This window comes from Sebastes fasciatus, chromosome 21, assembly GCF_043250625.1.
Source record: "Sebastes fasciatus isolate fSebFas1 chromosome 21, fSebFas1.pri, whole genome shotgun sequence".
NCBI classification, from domain to species: Eukaryota; Metazoa; Chordata; class Actinopteri; order Perciformes; family Sebastidae; genus Sebastes; species Sebastes fasciatus.
The window spans coordinates 5,784,539-5,804,145 of NC_133815.1; the positions used below are offsets into that span (position 1 = coordinate 5,784,539).

At 41.9% G+C, this 19,607-nt stretch overlaps 2 protein-coding genes across 4 annotated transcripts; one reads left to right on the top strand and one right to left on the bottom strand.

The window, feature by feature from the left end:
• The first annotated feature begins 154 nt into the window (after positions 1–154).
• On the top strand, positions 155–8,723 carry pks1 (polyketide synthase 1). The gene is made up of 6 exons (XM_074621163.1): positions 155–523; positions 609–762; positions 1,147–1,307; positions 1,400–1,603; positions 1,796–1,977; positions 2,316–8,723. Exons 1-6 carry the CDS (start codon positions 466–468, stop codon positions 7,785–7,787), a joined length of 6,231 nt encoding a protein of 2,076 aa, XP_074477264.1. The 5' UTR covers positions 155–465; the 3' UTR covers positions 7,788–8,723.
• A 417-nt stretch (positions 8,724–9,140) lies between these two features.
• LOC141759267 (phenolphthiocerol/phthiocerol polyketide synthase subunit C-like) lies at positions 9,141–19,319 on the bottom strand. Of its 3 annotated transcripts, none has more exons than XM_074621164.1 (7): positions 19,063–19,319; positions 18,460–18,613; positions 17,893–18,053; positions 17,581–17,787; positions 17,302–17,483; positions 10,814–16,537; positions 9,141–10,148 (listed from the first exon to the last, which is right to left on the bottom strand). In XM_074621164.1, exons 1-6 carry the CDS (start codon positions 19,115–19,117, stop codon positions 10,991–10,993), a joined length of 6,306 nt encoding a protein of 2,101 aa, XP_074477265.1. In that variant the 5' UTR covers positions 19,118–19,319; the 3' UTR covers positions 9,141–10,148; positions 10,814–10,990. The 3 variants fall into 3 exon arrangements, with proteins under 3 accessions (XP_074477265.1, XP_074477266.1, XP_074477267.1); XM_074621165.1 differs by having other exon boundaries at positions 17,302–17,413; positions 19,063–19,302; XM_074621166.1 differs by lacking the exon at positions 9,141–10,148 and having other exon boundaries at positions 10,873–16,537; positions 17,302–17,413; positions 18,497–18,613; positions 19,063–19,302.
• Between the last annotated feature and the right edge of the window lie 288 nt (positions 19,320–19,607).

Sequence of the window (19,607 nt, forward strand, 5' to 3'; positions counted from 1 at the left end):
TCAATGTGATATTTCAGCTTAATCTTTTTAATAAATTAGCAAAAAAATCCTGTTTTCACTTTGGAGTTATGGAGTTATTTCACTTTATCTATGAAGTAAAAATATTACTATTACCTTTGACGACATGACCACAGGTTCCTGTGGAAATGACCACTTAAGTGGATTCTATACACTGTGGTCTATTGTCAATCTGCAAACAAGAACAAAAACCTATTCTCTGCTGCCTTTGAATGATCTTAAGTTACAAATTAGTCACAGATGAAGCCAACTGAGAAGCTTCAAGGCAGGGCATTGTTGTGTCCTCTTGTTCCTTCTCAGTGGCACAATGTTTATAAAGGGTGGGAGGTGCAGCCGCTCTAGTTCTGACCACAGACAGCAACCAGGACTGGACATGAAGCTTCACTATGGAGAGGCTTCACTTTGGCTTTTAGAATAAAGCGACTTCACTACCATCTTAAAGGAACAATGGAGGACGCAGAGGATGACATAGCTGTTATCGGGATTGGATGCAATTTCCCTGGAGGTATGACGCAAGCATTTTGGATTAATGATTTTTTCCAAGTTGTCTTAAGGTTAAATTAAAGGTATTGTGGTCCGTTTTATTTTAGGTGAAGGGTTGGACAACTTCTGGACGGTTCTGTTGGAGGGAATGAACTGTGTTGTAGATATTCCAGCAGAGAGATTTGACACCTCTGTTTGGTACGATGCTGATGACAGCAAACCCGGAAAGACACAGACAACCAAAGCAGCTCTTATAGAAGGGTAAGTATCAACTGTTTAAGATTAAAGTCCGGGTAAAGTTAAATCAGAGATTTGTTTCTAAACACATCATACGGTAAAGACGGTGAACTATATAGTACTGAATTGTGGAGTTAGACCGCAACACACAGAACATTTTTTCTCCATTTTTGTGTTCAGGATGTTTTGGGTGGGCCTGAAATCATGGCATGATGACGCACTGGAGCCATCCTTAGCATAACCCCTGCCCCAACATTATCTAAGATTGTTTTGAGCGTCAAAACCCCAGTAAAAGAATCTGAATCATCAGAATTTGATCAACTTTGCTTTACTCAAACTTAAAGTGTTAATCCTTCAATTGAGAGATGTCATTGCTGCTATTGAGATCTGCTATGTTTTATATTTCAGATTCAATGAGTTTGATCACAAGTTTTTTGGCATTACTGAAGCAGAGGCTGAATTCATGGACCCTCAGCAGAAACTCCTTCTGCAGTGTACATACAGGGCATTAGAAGATGCGGGAATGGCGATGGAGAGCATCAGTGGCAGCAGAACTGGAGTTTACATAGGTGACCGATATCGTTCTATGATACATTTAAAACAAGCACAATTTCACGACACACAAATTGTGACGTACTCTGCTTTTATAATAATGTTGCAGGTCTAATGAACAGGGATTACGAGATACTCCGAAGTAACAGTCCTGCTACGATAACCCACTACAACGGCACTGGGACGGCCATGAGCGTTGCTGCCAATAGAATATCCTTCACATTTAATCTCACTGGCCCGTCTTTCGCCATTGACAGTGCCTGTTCTTCATCTTTGGTGGCTCTACATTTAGCCTGCCAGGCTATAAAGCAAGGTATGTGGTTCACTTTTTCCCCCTACAAATGCCATGCCTAAAAGCAAGCTAATCAGTGCATCACATTCAATAGTTCCATATTTCATTGCCGCGGCATAACTCTGATGGAAAGTCATGCCGCGGCATTGTGGTTTTAATTACAGGGATAAGATATTACTATGTGAGATTATGGAATGTGTTTTATCTTATCAGGTGACTGTGACATGGCTGTTTGTGGAGGTGTCAGCTGTATAATAGAGCCAAGAGTGTTTGTTGCTCTGAGCAAGGCAAAGATGATCTCGCCTGAAGGGACCAGCAAACCTTTCTCCAGCCGAGCAGACGGCTATGGAAGAGGGGAGGGATGTGGTGTGGTTCTCCTGAAGCCTCTGAAAAATGTAAGCAAGCATTGTGATTATTTTTTACAGTAATTTTATGCCATTGATAAACTGAAAACAGTAAACATAATTACGGCTTGATATCGGTAAATAACCCCGTACCAAATAGTATTGAAACTTCTCCAGTTAAACGATACCCACAGTCAATCCTTTTTGTGCACTGATCTAGAAAGAAATTATATCTGTATGGTTTTGCTCACAGCCAATCATCACAAACATTCTTCGATTTAATGTGACGTGTGATATCTGTACAAGAGTAGCCTACTAGTATTGGCATCAGAATTTTTTAAATGATACCCAGTCCAAGAGATGATAGATAGCCTGCTTTCTATACACAGGCCATTAAAGACTGCAACAAAATATGGGGTATCGTCAGCAAAACAGCGGTCAACCAAGATGGACATTCAGTCACTCCAATCACCAAACCCTCCATGACTCAACAAGAGGAACTCCTGCGCAGAATCTACTCAGAGTCTGACCTTGCCGACGTCCAGTACATAGAGGCACATGGGACTGGAACGCCAGTTGGAGATCCAACAGAGGCAAGAAGCATCTCAAGCGTCATCGCTAAAGCCAGACCTCCTGGTTCTGAGACACTGCGGATTGGCTCTGTGAAGGGCAATATTGGACACACAGAATCTGCTGCTGGATTGGCCGGACTCATTAAGGTACTCTTAATGATGAAGCATGAGACTATTGTTCCTTCAGCTTTCTACTCAGAAGACAGCGCTAGTGTAGATGTAAAAGCTCTGAGTATAAGTATTCCGGTTAAAGCTGAAAGATGGAAGCCCAAGGGGTCATTAGGAAGGGTAGCTGGGATCAACAGCTTTGGGTTTGGAGGCACAAATGCACATGTGATTGTAAGAGAGTACAGACAGACCACCGTTCCCACACAGATCCCAAAAGGCTGTCCAAAAGTCTTTGTAATATCTGCAGCCTCTGAGAAATCACTTATCCTGTCCATCACTGACACCCACCAGAGGCTTTGCAGCGATCAAACACTTGACTTACAAGCACTGTCATACACTTCAGCATGCAGAAGGAGTCATGCTAGACACAAATATAGGAAGGCCTTCCCAACATCTTCCATCTCAGATTTAAAACGTCAGCTAACATCTGCATTGAAAACAAAGGTTGAGTCAATAATGTCTGACATCCAGGTGGTCTTTGTGTTTTGTGGAAATGGGGTTGCCTACAGGGGTATGTGCAAGCAGCTCCTGAGAGAGGTTCCTTTTTTCAGAGATAAGGTCAGAGAAGTTGAGAATCTCTTTCAGAGTCATAAAAGCATTAGCATCAGTCAATGGCTTGCTGGTGAATACAATAGTGATGATTTCAGAAAGCCAAATGTCATCCAGCCTCTTCTTTTTGCGATTCAGGTTGGCATTGCCGCTCTCCTCAAGCACTGGGGTGTCAAACCTGATGCGGTGCTTGGACACTCTGTTGGTGAGGTTGCTGCCGCTCACTGTTCTGGTCTCTTGTCTCTCAAGGATGCCGTGAAAGTGTTGTACCACCGCAGTACTCTTCAGAGTAAGGTCACAGGAGGGAAAATGCTTGTTGTTGGTAATGTGGCTATAGAAAAGGTACTGAAAATCCTTCCAGAGTTTTCTGGGAAAATTTGTGTTGCTGCATTCAACAGCCCCCAGTCCTGCACTCTGTCAGGGGATGCAGATGCTATAGATATCCTCCATCAGAGGCTGAAGGTTGTGTTTACAGAGAAAAATGTCTTCCTCCATGAGTTAGATGTGCCAGCAGCATACCATAGCCATATGATGGATCCTATACTAGATGGCATTGATAAAAGTGTTGGTCCCTTGGATGCCAACAACAAAGAGTGCAAACTCTTTTCAACGGTGACTGGAGACAGTTGTTCAGATGGCGACTTTAGAACAGGAAGCTACTGGGCAAGGAACATCCGAGAGCCCGTCTTATTTGAACAAACACTGCGTGCTGCCACCAAAGACAAGCAATCAAGGACAAATGTGGTCTTTGTGGAGATCGGACCTCGTAGGGCTCTCCAAAGGAACATACATGAAACTTTGGGAAATAATGCCATAGTTCTTCCCTCTGTCCAGCCAGATAAAGATTACGACACAATCTTGTCTACCGTGGCAAAGCTATTTGAACTGGGCATCAGTGTGGACTGGCATCAGCTCTACAGGGGTTGTGAGACATTGCCCACAGCTCTTCCAGTCTATCAGTTTGTCAACACAAAGAAAGAACTGAATTTTGAGGCTCTGAGAAAAGGTGGTGAATCCTGTGCATTTTCCCCCCATACGCTCATATCCCAAATAAAGCACAAAGAGTACATGTGCAACCTCTCATTGGAGACTGCACCATATCTTTGGGAGCATAAAAATAATGGTGTTCCTATTGTGCCAGGCGCGTTCTATGTCGAACTAGCTTATGCCTCAGTGATGGCAAGTTTAAGGCCAAAGAAACCAGTATCTCTGCTCCAGCTCAGTGTAAGATTTGAGAGTCTGCTTACACTAAGCTCAAACTGTCATCAGTTGAAAGTGACACTGGAGCAGACAGCGAACGGGGCTTCATTTAAAATACAGTCTTCTGTTGCAACACATGCCTCCGGCATATACAGGTGTGCGGATGGCCAACCGCTGTTGGAAGAACCAACCATTTGTCTTGACATGATCACCCAAAGGTGCAAATTGGTTATGAAGAGAAAAGAGATTTATTCAATTCTTTCTCAAGCAGGATTTGAATATGGTGCTGTCTTCAAACAGCTTGATGAGGTGCATTTTGGAGATGAGTTCAAGGAAGCGGTGACAGCAATTCAAGTCCCTGGTGAACTTCTAAAACACCTTCATGAGTATTTCATTCACCCTGTGTTGTTGGACTATTTCTTGCAAATGACTGCTGTGGTAGCTATCGGACGGCTAACAGCCAAGCAGGGATTCCCCTCAGCTATCGGCAGTATAGCCATATCAGGACCACTACAAGAGGAAATGGTCATGTACTTACGAGCCACTGAAGAGACTCCAGACTACCTTGATGTATGTGGTTGCTTTTCCACCACAGAGGGTCATGTACTGGTGGAACTTAAGGGGGTGAGGATATCATTTTTGGGCAATTGTTCAAGTGTTCTTCAGTCACGGTTCTTCCACAATGAAATAACTGCAATTCCTGACGAGAGAGACTTGCAAAATCGGCAAATAAAAGCAATAGTTTTTGAAGAAAAACTTGGCATTGCTAAAGGACTTAGGCCATACATACACCCAGAGTCAGTACTTGTGGAGAGCAGAGAGCATTGGATGGCAGACGAAGTTCGAAATTTAGTGTTCGGCTCACTAAACACCAATGTGGATTTGGAAAATGTTCTCTTCATTTGGGGGCTAGAGGACCTCAGCCATTTGTCATCTGAGAAGATGCTGGACTGCTTGGTGACTTGCTGCGAGCTATTTCGCCAGATCGTTTTAGCCTTGAAAGAGAGCAAACGCTCTTGCACTGTCCGCGTCATAACCTATAGATCAACAGGAATGATTGTGGACCACGTCAGTCCTGGTTTTGTGCTGTCTGGTATGACGAGGGCTTGTGCAGCAGAGATGGCGGGTCTCACTTTCCAACTGATCGACCTTGCTTCTGTGACCAGTGAGGACATTCAAACGCTGGTTCGTGTGATAAACACCTGTAAACAACAAGAGGTCATGATCAGCAATGGCCAAGCATCAACTACAAGAATAGCACGGACCCCAATGAGGGACGGGGCTTTATGTGAAGGTGATATGCACCCTGTGAGCAACTTTGTTCTACAGACGACTGATCCATACAGAATGGCTCACTTGTCTGCCATCCCCTACAACACAAACCCAAATCCTATCCAAGAGAAGTCAGTTGAGATTCAGCTAACCAATGTATGCGCTCATTCATCTGATTACTTTCCCGTCACCACTTCACATTTGAACTTCGGCAAGACAATGTATTGGAACAAGCATACGTCACAGAACCACAAGCTTCTCGCTTTGGATTTTAGCGGCATTGTAACAGCTGTTGGGAAAGATGTTTGTAATCTAAGAGTGGGAGATCACATCGCTTCATGTTATCCAGTTTCTGCCACTGCGAAGATTATAATTCCTGAAGCTGTGTGCTACAGCACAAAGAGACTCCCGTTTCTGAAAGAGACTCCATGTGTGTCTTTCTTCATACTGGCATGGGAGATCCTGCAGAGAATGCTGCCCCAGGTAAGACAACAGCACAGGAAGCTGATCATCATCTCCTCCAACTCAGCCTCTGCTCTGGTGAAAGTTTTGGCTCTGACAGCAAACAGGTCCGGCTGGAATGTTTCCTCACTGTCACATTTCAGAGGAGAATCTCTGCATTTTCATCAGAGTCATGCATTAGTTTTTCTGCCCCCGTTTGATCACTCTTTGCAGGGGATGCATGACAGCGGTGGTCACGATAGACACATTATTTTTGTATGTAGCAATCACTTGTCATCCTCACTCTCAGCAAACATGTTTGCATTGAAGAGTGAACACATGCATGTACATAGACTTGATGTGGCTAATGTTCTCCAGAGAGCAAATCTGCAAGTACAGAACAGGACTATCTCTAATTGGCTGTTGTCATTAGGCTTTGATACAGTATCTCTGCCTTTGAAAAGGGAGACTTTTCAATTATCAAGTACAAAAGAGCCTGATTCAGAGTCCTACTTCACAACGAAGACGGTGCAGCAAGTTGTTCTAGATCACAGAGAATCTGATTGTCTACCGTCAGATATCCCTTTGCTTACAAGGCCTGGACAACTCTTTAAACAAAGCTGTGTTTATATTGTAACCGGAGGGCTCTCTGGTTTGGGACTTGAAACGGTAAAGTTCATTGCCCACAATGGTGGAGGTTGTATTGCAACACTCTCCAGAAGTACTCTGACTGAAGAAATGCAGTTTGAAATGGAACTCCTCCAGAGAAAATATGGGGTGACAATAATGAACGTCCAATGTGACGTTTCTGTGTCGATGCAGGTCGTGGACGCGATCTCAAAGATCGAACAAAAGTTCTCCTCTTGTCCAATCAAAGGAGTGTTTCACAGTGCTGCAGTATTACATGATGCGTTGATCGAAAACCTTGATGAGTCCCTATTCCGAAAGGTGCTGCAGCCCAAAGTGAGTGGGGCTCTAAACCTTCACTATGCAACACTTCACAACAAACTGGATTCCTTTGTGTGCTACTCCTCCATCTCTTCATTCATTGGCAATGCCTCACAATGTAACTACGCAGCAGCCAATTCTTTCCTTGACACATTCTGTCATTATCGGAGAAACCTTGGACTTGCTGGACAGTCCATCAACTGGGGTCCTTTGAACCTTGGTCTCTTGTTGAACAAAGACCATTTCCAAAAGTTTCTGGAGGCAAAGGGGATGATGACAATGGATGTGTGTGATGTTCAAGAGGCACTTGAAAAGTGTCTTGTGATGAACAGACCACAACAAGTCATATGCAAGTTCAACTTCAAAAATCTTCACATTCATGTGCTTTCACAAAATGCATCTCTCAGAGAGCGTCTGTCAGCTTTAGTGGAAATGGAGCTAAAATACGAGCTAAGTAATGAACCCAGGGTTCAGCATTTGTCTTCCACACATGACAGTGTGAGAGCAATTGTCAGTGACATCAGCAATGTTAGTGTAGATGACCTGGATGATGACTCAGCTCTGTGTGCGCTGGGTATTGACTCAATGTTGGCCATGACTCTGCAGAACAAGATTTTCCAAGAGACAGGTGTGAATGTACCTTTAGTTAGGATATTGGACCCCAACAGCACACTGGCCACTTTGGCAGCTATGGTAAAGAATAATGGATAATTTAAATACTGCATCAAAGAACTGACCCTTCCTAAGCTAAGTCCCACCCCTTTATGCTCTGTGCTCCGAAAACAGTTGAGCAAGCTTGGTACCTAGCAGAACCGTGGTCAACTTTTCTCCTTTCCTGTCATACTTAATGGTAAATGCTAATGTAATAAATCAAGTGAGAAGTAGGGTAATTTTCTCATAGACTTCTATACATACAGACTTCTTTTTTGCAACCAGAGGAGTCGCCCCCCTTCTGGCTATTAGAAAGAATGCAAGTTTAAGGCACTTCAATATTGGCTACACTTTTCAGAACTGAAGGTTGCCCCTTGACTAAAACCCACGATTAATGTTTCCTTCTAGTAAGTATTGTTACAGCCTGATATGGCTTATGTCTTCATACGATGGAACTCCACTGTCATTGTCACTGCACTGATTGGATGTCGAACTTCACTATTGTTATTGTAACTTGTTTGCTTTGTCATTAAATGATGTTGGTAAAAGGTAGAGTGTGTATATAGGACGCCTTTTGGTCCAACATTTTACATGTACATGCATTCGAAATTAAAATGTCTTGACTTTCAAATGGATTTTTGAAGCTGTACATATTGTATATAGCACATATTGAACTGCAATTGTGTAATCTGCACGAGAGGATATTTGTTAATAAACCAACCTTATCAATTGCATAGAGAAATTGGCAGCTTGTTTTATTCTGTCATGAAGAGGCAAAAAAATAAAAGCATTTGACACGTTGTCATGACAACATGTAAGAATTCTTTGGTATCACAATTTTTAAAACTAGTGATGGTCATTAAAAAAATCGGTGATATAAAAAACGTTTTACAATACCAAATATCAGTATTGTCAAAACCCATCAGAATAGTTGTATTATAGTAAAAATGTCTTGATTGATGGGAGTAATTGCTTGATTCTGATTTTATTTTTTAGGAAAACAATGTTATAAATACTTACATAATAGATTACTGTATCTGTTTTATTTGCATGTTTGTCCTTGTGGTGGTAAAGTCCTTGTCTGCACATTTGATAAATTAGTGGTTCAAACAACAAAAGGCTAAAGTAATCATACACGCCCCCAATTGAACATTTATGGGACCAGCCAGTATACTATATCACATGTTTTGTTCCATCATGATCATCACCATAAAGGTGATAATCAATCAGAATCAATGAGCTAGCAGTGATAACAACTGACGATGACCTGTGTGACATGAGTGAATGTAAAACAGGCAGATAAAAGTAAGTTGACGTAAGCATTATGAGGACCGACCCCTTTGACAGATTTGAAATTTACAGACGAGATTGAAAGATTGATGAAAGTTAATAATAATTAAGAATGTACCCACATTAACACTTATATTTAGATTTATTTACATAAATGATTTACTCTTAAAATCAACATTTATCAACATGGACCGTTTTCATGTTTACATCATGAACATATCACTAAACAGAATGAGTAAACCTGTGATATAAAATATCCATTCAAAATTGGGGATGTCACCAAAAAAGTGAGTAAAACAACATTATAACAATTTAAAACAATGTAAAACTACCAAAATGAGCCAAAACAATAACCACAGCCAAAAATCTACAACAACAAAAAAAAGGCAAAATACAGTATAAATATGTGGCATTAACACAAGAATGCTGTTACATTTATTTACATAAATTATTCACTATTAAAATCATCATTTATCTACAACTGACTGTTTTTCCTGATTACTTCATGAACATATCACTAAACGAAATAAGTAAAACTGTGATAAAAAAAAAACATCCATTCAATATTGGGGATGTAAAATTACCAAAATGAGCCAAAACAATAACCAGAGCCAAAATTCACAAAAAAATAAAAAAATAGGCAAAAACAGTAAAGATATGTTGCATTAACACAAGAATGCTGTTGTATTGCAATGGCCACCATAAGCCTTCTATTAAAAATATCAACTAGTCCAGTATTATATTGTTCTGATAACTGTTTACATTTCTGTATCTGCATTAATTATTTTTCAACATATTCACATACAATATATCTTACAAAAAGTTATTCCTCATTTTTCGTGCGTTTTCCTACAAATATCTAGAAATACGTGTCATTTTCTGCTCGTTACATGCCTACAGTCTTTTTCACAATACACTTCCGTTTTCACAGGAAACAACTTTGTTATGGTTAGGCAACACAACTACTTAGTTAGGTTTAGGAAAGGATCGTGGTTTGGGTTGAAAATAACTCCGGAAGTGGTGTAATTTAAGTACAGAAGTTATGTGACAAATAAATCAACATTGACTTCTGGTTTCACAGGGGACACGAACAGCGGTCTCCGGGGAAAAAGTCCAGTGCTTTGTGACCCACTGTTACGTCCACAAAGTGGAACAATAACTTAACAACAACCAAATTAAACAGAGTCAAAGTGAAGTTCAAAAATTAAGTTTATTAAAGGACAACTGAAGGTTCACAAATGTGGTGGAGGTAGGGACAATATAGTTGTGCCAAATAATCAAAATTAACAAACCAAAACTAGGCCTAACTAAATCTGTCTTCTTTAAACACAACAAACAAAAGGCTGACTAAGTTATCTACAAACAGCAGTTTACAAAACATACATGGGTTGGCAACAACCACTAAACCTAGTGTTTCTAGACATGAAAAGAACCTACGTGCAAAAGTGTACAGGGTACCCCAGACTTACCTATGCCCTCTACCTCCTTACCACAAACCGTATCTTTAATTTCCCACTGGAAACAAGTGTCTTCACAATTCAAATACTTCATTACAAATGAGTCAGAGAGAGAGAGAGACAGCCCAGAGTGTGCCTCTTTTATGTGCAGCCCACGACGGCGATTGGCTGGATAGAATGAGTGTGAGCCACTCTGCAGCTGGCAAACTCTGCACAGGTGGACTCCAATCACCTCCATTAACTCTGGATCCTGGAAGCACCTGCAAGACAAGGAGGAGGGGCAGAACAACACAGGAGAAAAGCTCTGCAGGCCTGTCTGGCCCTGCAGGCACGTAACACCCACCCATCCAGCCCGACCTCCTCCCTATGTGGCGTTTGCCACTCTTTATATTTCTTGGTTCACGATTACGTGGATTACATACAAATTGATTTTGTTGGATATATACAAATTACAGCGTATTCTTTTTTGAAGGTATAGCTACGAATGGTGTATGACGACAGCCTGCAATGTCATTTCTACAATCTGGTAGAAACAACACCCATGCCTTCAACAGGAAGAGACTCTTTGTTATCACTGAAACTTTCACCTTCACCTTCACTTTCCTCACTCAGTATAGCTACTACCGTTGATAGTGTGGCATTGGGATCCAGCAGTTTCACCAGAGGCACATTCACACCTCTCTCCTGAAAGATGAGATTCTGCAGAGTCATGGCCTGCATGGAGTCAATGCCTAAGAATGAAAGAGGCGAATCATCTTTCAGCTCACTTTTATCCATGCCGATGGTCTCACAAAGCAGAGAGACGACGTAATCTTTTGGTGAGACGACTTCAGCTTGTTCAGTTTGAGTGTCTGTCTCTTTGGATTTTTGGAAAGCCTCATCTACCAATGCAGTCAGGCGCATGGTCAAGGCTGCATTTTGAGAGAGGATGTTGTACCTGATGTTTCTGAAGTGAAACCTGCAAACAGCCTGTTGGGGTCGATTGAGCACAAGGCATTGCTCCAGACTTTTATAAATCTCAGCCACATCCAACACCATCATCCCCTTTGCCTCCAGGAACCGCTGGAAATGTTCCTTATTCAAGAGGAGACCGAGGTTTAGAGCTCCCCAGTTGATAGACTGTCCAGGCAGCCCGAGTTTGCGCCGGTACTGACAGAACATGTCAAGGAATGTGTTGGCTGCTGCGTAGTTCGTTTGTGACGCGTTTCCCAGAAAAGCTGAGATTGAGGAGTAACACACAAAGTAATCCAATTGACAGTGCTTTGTTGCATGGTGCAAATTCAGTACACCATTTACTTTGGGTTTGAGAACTTTCTCATAAAGAGATCTGTCAAGGGTCTCAATCAGCCCATCATGCAACACAACTGCACTGTGAAACACTCCTCTGATTGGACAACGAGAGTATTTCTGGCTGATGACACTGATAACCTTGTGCACAGACTCAGTCACAGATATGTCACACTCCATGCTAGTGATGCAGTTCCCACACTGTTTCTCCACATTGTGTAGCTCTTGCTGCACATCTGTTGTGGGCTTGCTCCTGGAGAGTATGACAATGTACTCCCCCCCTCTTTGCGAGATGAACTTGACGGTTTCAAAGCCTAGACCAGAAAGACCACCTGCCACTACGTACACTGCTCTCTTTCGGAAAAGCAGTTTTTTTGTTGGCAACAATGGGATGTCAGACAGCGTACTGTTGACGTTTTCTTCCAGAGCCACAACAGCCAGCTTCTTCGAGTTGAAGTATGATTTGGGGGTCTCTGAATGAAGGCTCTCAATGCTTTCAGATTTCACATTCTGAAAGGTAAAGCTTTCGAGAGCAAATTTCCTGCTCAAGTTCAAGGATTTCAGCCAGTGATAAATGTATGGCCTATGTGCACTCAAGGATCCCTTTTGCAAAATGACTGGCATCTGAATTGTCTGCACGTGAACACTTTCCTTTACACTTCGGAACACATCCTGAGCAAGCAAACACTGCATCTGAGATTCGCAGATGAAAACAACATGTTGAACACCTGGAAAGTTGCCAATTTTTACGATCAGAGATTCATCAAATGGAGGCAAGATGACAAATACATCCATTTGACTGACATCCACAAAAGAGCCATTGCACTGTGTGCCAATAATCACATTCAAACCTGACTTGTAAGCAGTGTCTTTCAAAACACTCATCAGAGCAGAATCAGGAACAGAGGATATGATTCCTAGATTATGTTTAGCTCTGGGCAAGGCTCGATGCAGGATCTCCCATGCTAACACAAAGTAGGAAACACAGGGTGTTTTTTGAAGGAATGGGAACCTCTTGGTGCTGTAGCAAACGTCCTCTGGCACTCTGACCTTGCTGGCTGCCACCACAGGGTAACAGGACGCAACGTGGTCTCCCACTTTCAATTTCCTGACATCTTTTCCGACTGCTGTAATGGTACCACTGAAATCAAGAGCCAGTAGCTTGTGTTTCTGTGATGAGTGTTTGTTCCAGTACAGTGTCTGGCCAAATTTCAGATGGGAGGCACTGACAGGGAAGTAATCAGACGAATGAACACATATCTTAGTGGGCCGAATTTCAACTGATGTATCCCTGATTGGCTGGGTCTCCTCCTCAAAGTGAATGGCACTCAGGTGAGTCATCTTATATGCTTCAGCTGTCTGTAGGATGCAGGGCTCAGATATTTTAGAGGTAAAACTTCCCTCTGAACTGTCAATGACCTCAGGTGGAGTGCGGACAATGGAAGGTTTCAGAATCAGTCCATCTTTTACCACCAACTCTGGGTACTTGCTGCAAGGATGCGATCTTAGGACCTCAGACAGAGCTGCAATGTCCTTATCAGAGGTAGTATTTATATCAATCAGCTGAAATGCAAGATCTGGTATCTCTGCAGCAAATGATCTCGTCATACCAACGACGGCAAAACCTGGACTTATGTGGTCCACTGTGATGTCAGAGGAACAGTAGGTGACTGCTCTGATGGAGTTGGGAAAGCGAATTCGCTTTAGCTCAAGGACTATTTGGCGGAAAGTCTCACAGCAGTTCGCCAAATTCTGCAGGACAACATCAGCTGTCAGTGAAGTGAGGTCTTCTTTGCCCCACAGAAATAACACCTCATCAAAGTTTTTCTCAATTTCGGTTATATTGAGATTTGCCAGGAGAGAAGGAAACCCATGGCTCAAGATATCTTTTGCATGTGTGAATGGAACATATCTAGACCTTGAGTCCAAATACTGCTGCAGACCTTTAGAGATCCCCAAACGGTCACAGAAGACCAAGGCCTTAGGAGGAGCAGATGTGTCGCCTTCAGGGATGACACTAAAGGCATTGTGGTAGAAATACTCCTCAACCACATGAGAGCGACTGCCGAGGTACTTGATTATTACATGCTTCACCTCAACCAACACTCTTCCTTCTTTATCTGCAAAGCAGCCACAAATCTCAAAGTGATCAACGCCCACATCGATTGCTCTCAGATAGACAATCATCTCATCTTGCAAGGGTTCAAACACTGTCAAACTCCCTATTTTGGCAGGAAATCCCGGTCTACCAGCAAAAATGTGCTCTACTGTAACTGGGAGAAGCTGCATCAGAAAATCCAGCACAACCGGATGAATGCAGTAGTCATGCAACTGAGACTGCAGTTCTTCTGGAACTGTGACATTTGCGAAAGCCTCCTTGAGATCTTCTCCATAGTGCACATCCCCCTTGTTCTTGAAGACGTCTCCATACTGAAAGCCTCCTTGAGAGAGATACCCATAGAACTCCTGAGAGCTCACAACAGATTTGCATCTTTTGTAGATGGAGCTAAGTGAAATGCACTGCTCCTCGTTCAGCCTCTCTTTCTTTGAAACCACTGTGCCTGATGCGTACATCGCAGATGGGGAGAGTACCCTGAATTTAGTTTCTGTCTCTGTTTGTTCGAGTTGCACCTTCATTTCAGGTGAATTCTGCATTAAAACAAATGGACTGTGAAAATTGACACTGACCTGCAGTGAGCTGAGCGGTACTTTTGGTTTGGCACTGGCCATGAATGCGGCTAAACCCAACTCAGCATAGAAGGCTCCGGGGATGATGGGTATGCCGTTGTGTTTGTGCTCTTTCAGGTAGAAAGAAGAGTCAGACGTCAGATCACAGCTGAACATGTTGCTTTCACTTCCTGTCTGACAGAGCACAGGGTGATTGCTAGCTGTGTTTTTCTGTGCTGCGCCAATGATAACATCTCTGTCCGAGCAATCAAACTGGTATTTTGGAATAGACAGTGGTATTGTCTCATATCCTCTGTAGAAGGTGTTCCAATTAACATGGACCCCCAGTTCAAACAGCTTAGACACAACAGACATTAACGTTTCATGATCTTTCTCTGGCTGCACCGAGGCAAGAACAGCTGTCTCGTTACCCAGAGATTCCATGATGTTTCTCTGTAGCGCCCTTCTTGGCCCTATTTCCACAAACACTGTATTCTTCTTTCCTTTGGTTGCTGACCTCACTGCCTGCTCAAAAGCTACCGGCTCACGAATGTTTCTAGCCCAGTATTCCCCTGTGCAGAAATCACTTTGCTGGACTTCCTTGCCTGTCACTGTTGAAAACAACTCTGTGTCGAGTTCATTCACCTCTAAGGAGCCAATTGTCTCCTCAATTTCTGGCAGAATTGGGTCCATCATGTGGCTGTGGTAAGCAGCAGGGACATCCAGTACACGAAGGAACAGATTCTGACTGTTGGCTGAGGTGCTTAGCTCCTTATAAAGGCTCTCAATTGCATCTGCATCACCTGCAAGGGTGCAGGACTGTGAGCTGTTGAAAGCAGCAAGGCAAACTCTACCAGAGTAACAAGGGAGAAGAGCAGTTACCTCTGATACAGCCATGTTGCTGATCACAAGCATCTTCCCCCCAGTGACTTTGCTCTGGAGAGTGCTGCGGAAATAGATGACTTTTACCGCATCATCAAGAGACAGGAGGCCAGAACAGTGAGCGGCTGCGACCTCGCCAACAGAGTGTCCGAGTATTGCATCGGGCTTGACACCCCAGTGTCTGAGTAGGGTGGTAATGGCGACTTGGATAGCAAAGAGGAGTGGCTGGACAACCTTTAGGTCACTGCCCTCAAACTCACTCTCAAGTGTGTCCAAGATGTTCAGCGTACTCAGTCTTTTGAAACGTTTTGCAATCTCTTTGATCTTATCTCTGAATACAGGCTCCTGTTTTAGTAGCTGTTTGCACATGCCAGTGTAAGTGAGGCCATTTCCGCAAAAGACAAACACCAATCTTGGATCTGAGGAGGACGGGTGAATGTTTTTGCCTACAGTTGCACTTAACTTCTCTTTAAGATCGACTAGAGATGAAACAACGATGGCCTTTCTGTATTTGTGCTTTCGATGGCTCCTCCTGCAAGCTGATGTGTACAACAGAGAATCTAGATTAACTTTGCTATCTGCTTCTAGCTGTTTAATGGTGTCTTCCGTCATTAGAGTAAGAGATTTTGGTGAATTTGCCGACATGACAAAATACTTTTCCTGTTTCCCACCATTCTTTTGCTCAACGCGTGACTGTTTGTGCTGTTTGACAATGGCGTGTGCATTTGTACCCCCAAAGCCAAAGTTGTTAACTCCTGCAATTCTTGCACCGGAGGCTTCCCACTTTTCTGTTTCCTTAGGAACTTTAATGTTCAGGGCTTTGGCATCTACACTAGCAGTTTCCTCAGAGTAGAAAACTGAGGGAACGATGGTCTCGTGCTTCATCATTAGGAGAACCTTAATGAGTCCGGCCACTCCAGCTGCAGATTCTGTATGTCCAATGTTGCTCTTCACAGAGCCAATCCGCAGTGTCTCTGAACCAGGAGGTTTAGCTTTAGCGATGACGTTTGAGATGCTTCCTGCCTCTGTTGGGTCTCCAATTGGCGTTCCAGTCCCATGTGCCTCTATGTACCAGACATTTGCAAGGTCAGACTCCGAGTAGATTCTGCGCAGGAGTTCCTCTTGTTGAGTCATGGAGGGCTTGGTGATCGGAGACACTGAGTGTCCATCTTGGTTGACGGCTGTTTTGCTGATAATACCCCAGATATGGTCATGGTCTTCTATGGCCTGTAAAGCAACAACAAGACGAAAATGAAACGACGAAGGTATAATGTTTTTAACATTGTAAATTATGTCATATATCATCTTATGCCAGAAGACTGGTGTTCATACCCCGTGTGAAACCAGAAACTTTGATTTATTTGTCACCTAACTTCCGTAATTAAGTTATGCCACTTCCGGAGCTATTTTAACCCAAACCACGGTCTTTTCCAAAAACCTAGTCAAGTAGTTTTGTTGCCTAAACCTAACCAAGTCGATCTTTTCCTTACCCTAACCAGGTATTGTAGTTTTGTTGCCTAAACCTAACCAAGTCGATCTTTTCCTTACCCTAACCAGGTATTGTAGTTTTGTTGCCTAAACCTGTCCAAGTTGTTTCCTGTGAAGACGGTTTATTTTGAAAAGACTGTATGCATGTAACAAGCGGAAATTGACACGTTGTTGGACATTTGTAGGAAAACACACGAAAAATGGGGAATAACTTTTTGTAAGATATATGAACTGTTGTATGAGGATACGTTGCATATTGATATACAATTACATGGGAACTGAATATTATGATATGTAGTGAGTAGAGAGAAACAGGACTAAGAGGAACTCGGATGTTGCTGACTAATATAACATTTATGGGTATTGTTCACACTGTTTAATGTTTAAAAGAAACAAATTGTTCCGTGATAGGAAGTCTATCAGTTATTAATTGATGTTGTTCTAATATCTTATATGGTTGCTTGTATAATAAAAAAAGGATTTATTACTCTGCATATTCTGACCTTTTTCAGCGGCTTGAGGAGAACGACCCCGCAGCCCTCGCCTCTACCGTAACCATCTGCTCGGTTGGAGAACGGTTTGCTGGTCCCTTCAGGTGAGACCATCTTGGCCTTGCTGAGAGCAACAAACACTCTCGGCTCTATAATACAGTTGACTCCTCCACAAACAGCCATATCACAGTCACCTGATAAGATAAAACACGTTTCATTATCTCACATAGTAATATCTTATCCCTGTAATTAAAACCACAATGCCGCGGCATGACTTTCCATCAGAGTTACCTTGTTTGATGGATTGACAGGCGAGATGAAGAGCCACGAGAGACGATGAGCAGGCACAGTCTATGGACAGTGAGGGTCCAGTGAAGTTGAAGATGTAGGAGACTCTGTTTGCTGCTATACTCATGGCGAGCCCAGTGCCAGTCCAGTGGTTGATCACACTTGGGTGCACGTGTGCAGCATTTGTCTCATAATCTCTGTTCATTAGGCCTATAATAAAAGCAACATAAAAACTGGTAAGAAAGGTGCACATAACTTGGTGGTTATTGCACGGAGATTATAAAGAGAGTTAGATAATTCAAAGAACAGTAGTACCAAAGAACACTCCCGTCCTTGTCCCGCTGGCGTTCTCCATAGGCATCCCAGCGTTCTCCAGCGCCCGGTAGACACACTGAAGGAGCTGTTTTTGTTGAGGGTCCATTTGTTCCACTTCACTGTCGCTGATGCCGAAAAACTTGTGGTCGAATTCATTAAACCTGAAAACATTAAAAAGCATTAGATCAAATTTAGTCATCGAGAAATCAATCATAATGGAGGACAGAACCTGCCAAAATCAAAAATAAATAAATAAATGACTTGATAAATAAATAAATATGTCATTAAATATAGCAAAAATAATATAAAAAATAAAAGTAGTCATTAATTAATTGACAAAATGTGACATAAATTGATATTTCTGTTTTAATTTGCTTCTTTATTTATTTTTCTTTGTATTCATTTCTTTTATTTACTCTTCTGTTTAATTTTCCCTTTATTTATGCATGTATTTCTTTTAAATAATAATATATAATGTGGTACAAACCACATTAAAATAGAATTTCCTCAATAAGTACAAAAAAATAAATCTAAATAGGTTATATAATAATGTTTAAAAGAGCATACCCGTCAATGAGAGCAGCCTTGGCTGTGCGGGATTTACCCGGTTTGTTGTCATCGGGGTCATACCAGCTGGACACGTCAAATCGTTCTTTGGGAATCTGCACGGAACAGTTTCTCCCATCGACCAGAACCTTCCAGAAATTATCAAGCCCTTCTCCTATTTGGAAAAGAAATATATTATATATAGTGCTTAAAAGCTCAACTGTGGTACTATAAACTGTAGGCCAGGAGAAAAATGCCCATTGTTTGTGTTAAGTATTTTATATTTGCACAATTCCCCTGATTTTCAAACACAAAGTTATAGTGAAAAGGGTATGAAATAAACAAACATAATTAACTAAATTTGAATAAAATAAAATGATGACACAACATTTGTTTTGATTATTTGTGTCAAGTGAACACATTTTAATCTGTTAATTTCATTTAATAATGTTGAAATGATGCAGTTTGTCTTTAAATTTTCTATAACTACATTCAGAGATATTTCTCATTTATCTTAATACACATTGTGAGCAACAGAGAAAAATCTGTCAATGGCAAATTTGTCAGAAAAATATTAAGAAACATAAAAAACAAACCAAAATTTCCCAATTTTAAACGTCTTACCCCCTGGGAAATTGCATCCGATGCCCACCACGGCAATAGCGTCTCCTTCTTCCATTCTGACTGAACTTCACTGAGAAACAAAATCAAAAATCTTTACTGCCCCATCACCCTTTCCTCCAGGCAACGTCCATCACATCCAGAAACACAACGTGTTTAGCATTCTTTAAAACTGTGTAATTAGTCCCATTGTGTCATGCACCGGTGCATCCTTACATCCATTTCGTTTGCCTTATACCCCTCAGTGATGGTATCACCGCCGGACTTCTTATAGCCGGCTTCTTTTCTTTATTAAACATTAATGATTGATTGTATACGTGGCCATGGAGATGAAGGACTCCAGTGCACACATTTATGGCGCCTTGCAAATGATTAGACCAAGTTTAATGAGTGAATCAATATGTTATCCAACGACGGGGTGACTCTAGGTCTTGTTTCATTGAAGTTTATCACAGTTTTACAATCAATCAAGGAAATCAAGTTTAAAATATTATTTTTTAAATGAAACCCCACAACTTTGTTCATCTAAAAATAATAATTTACCACAT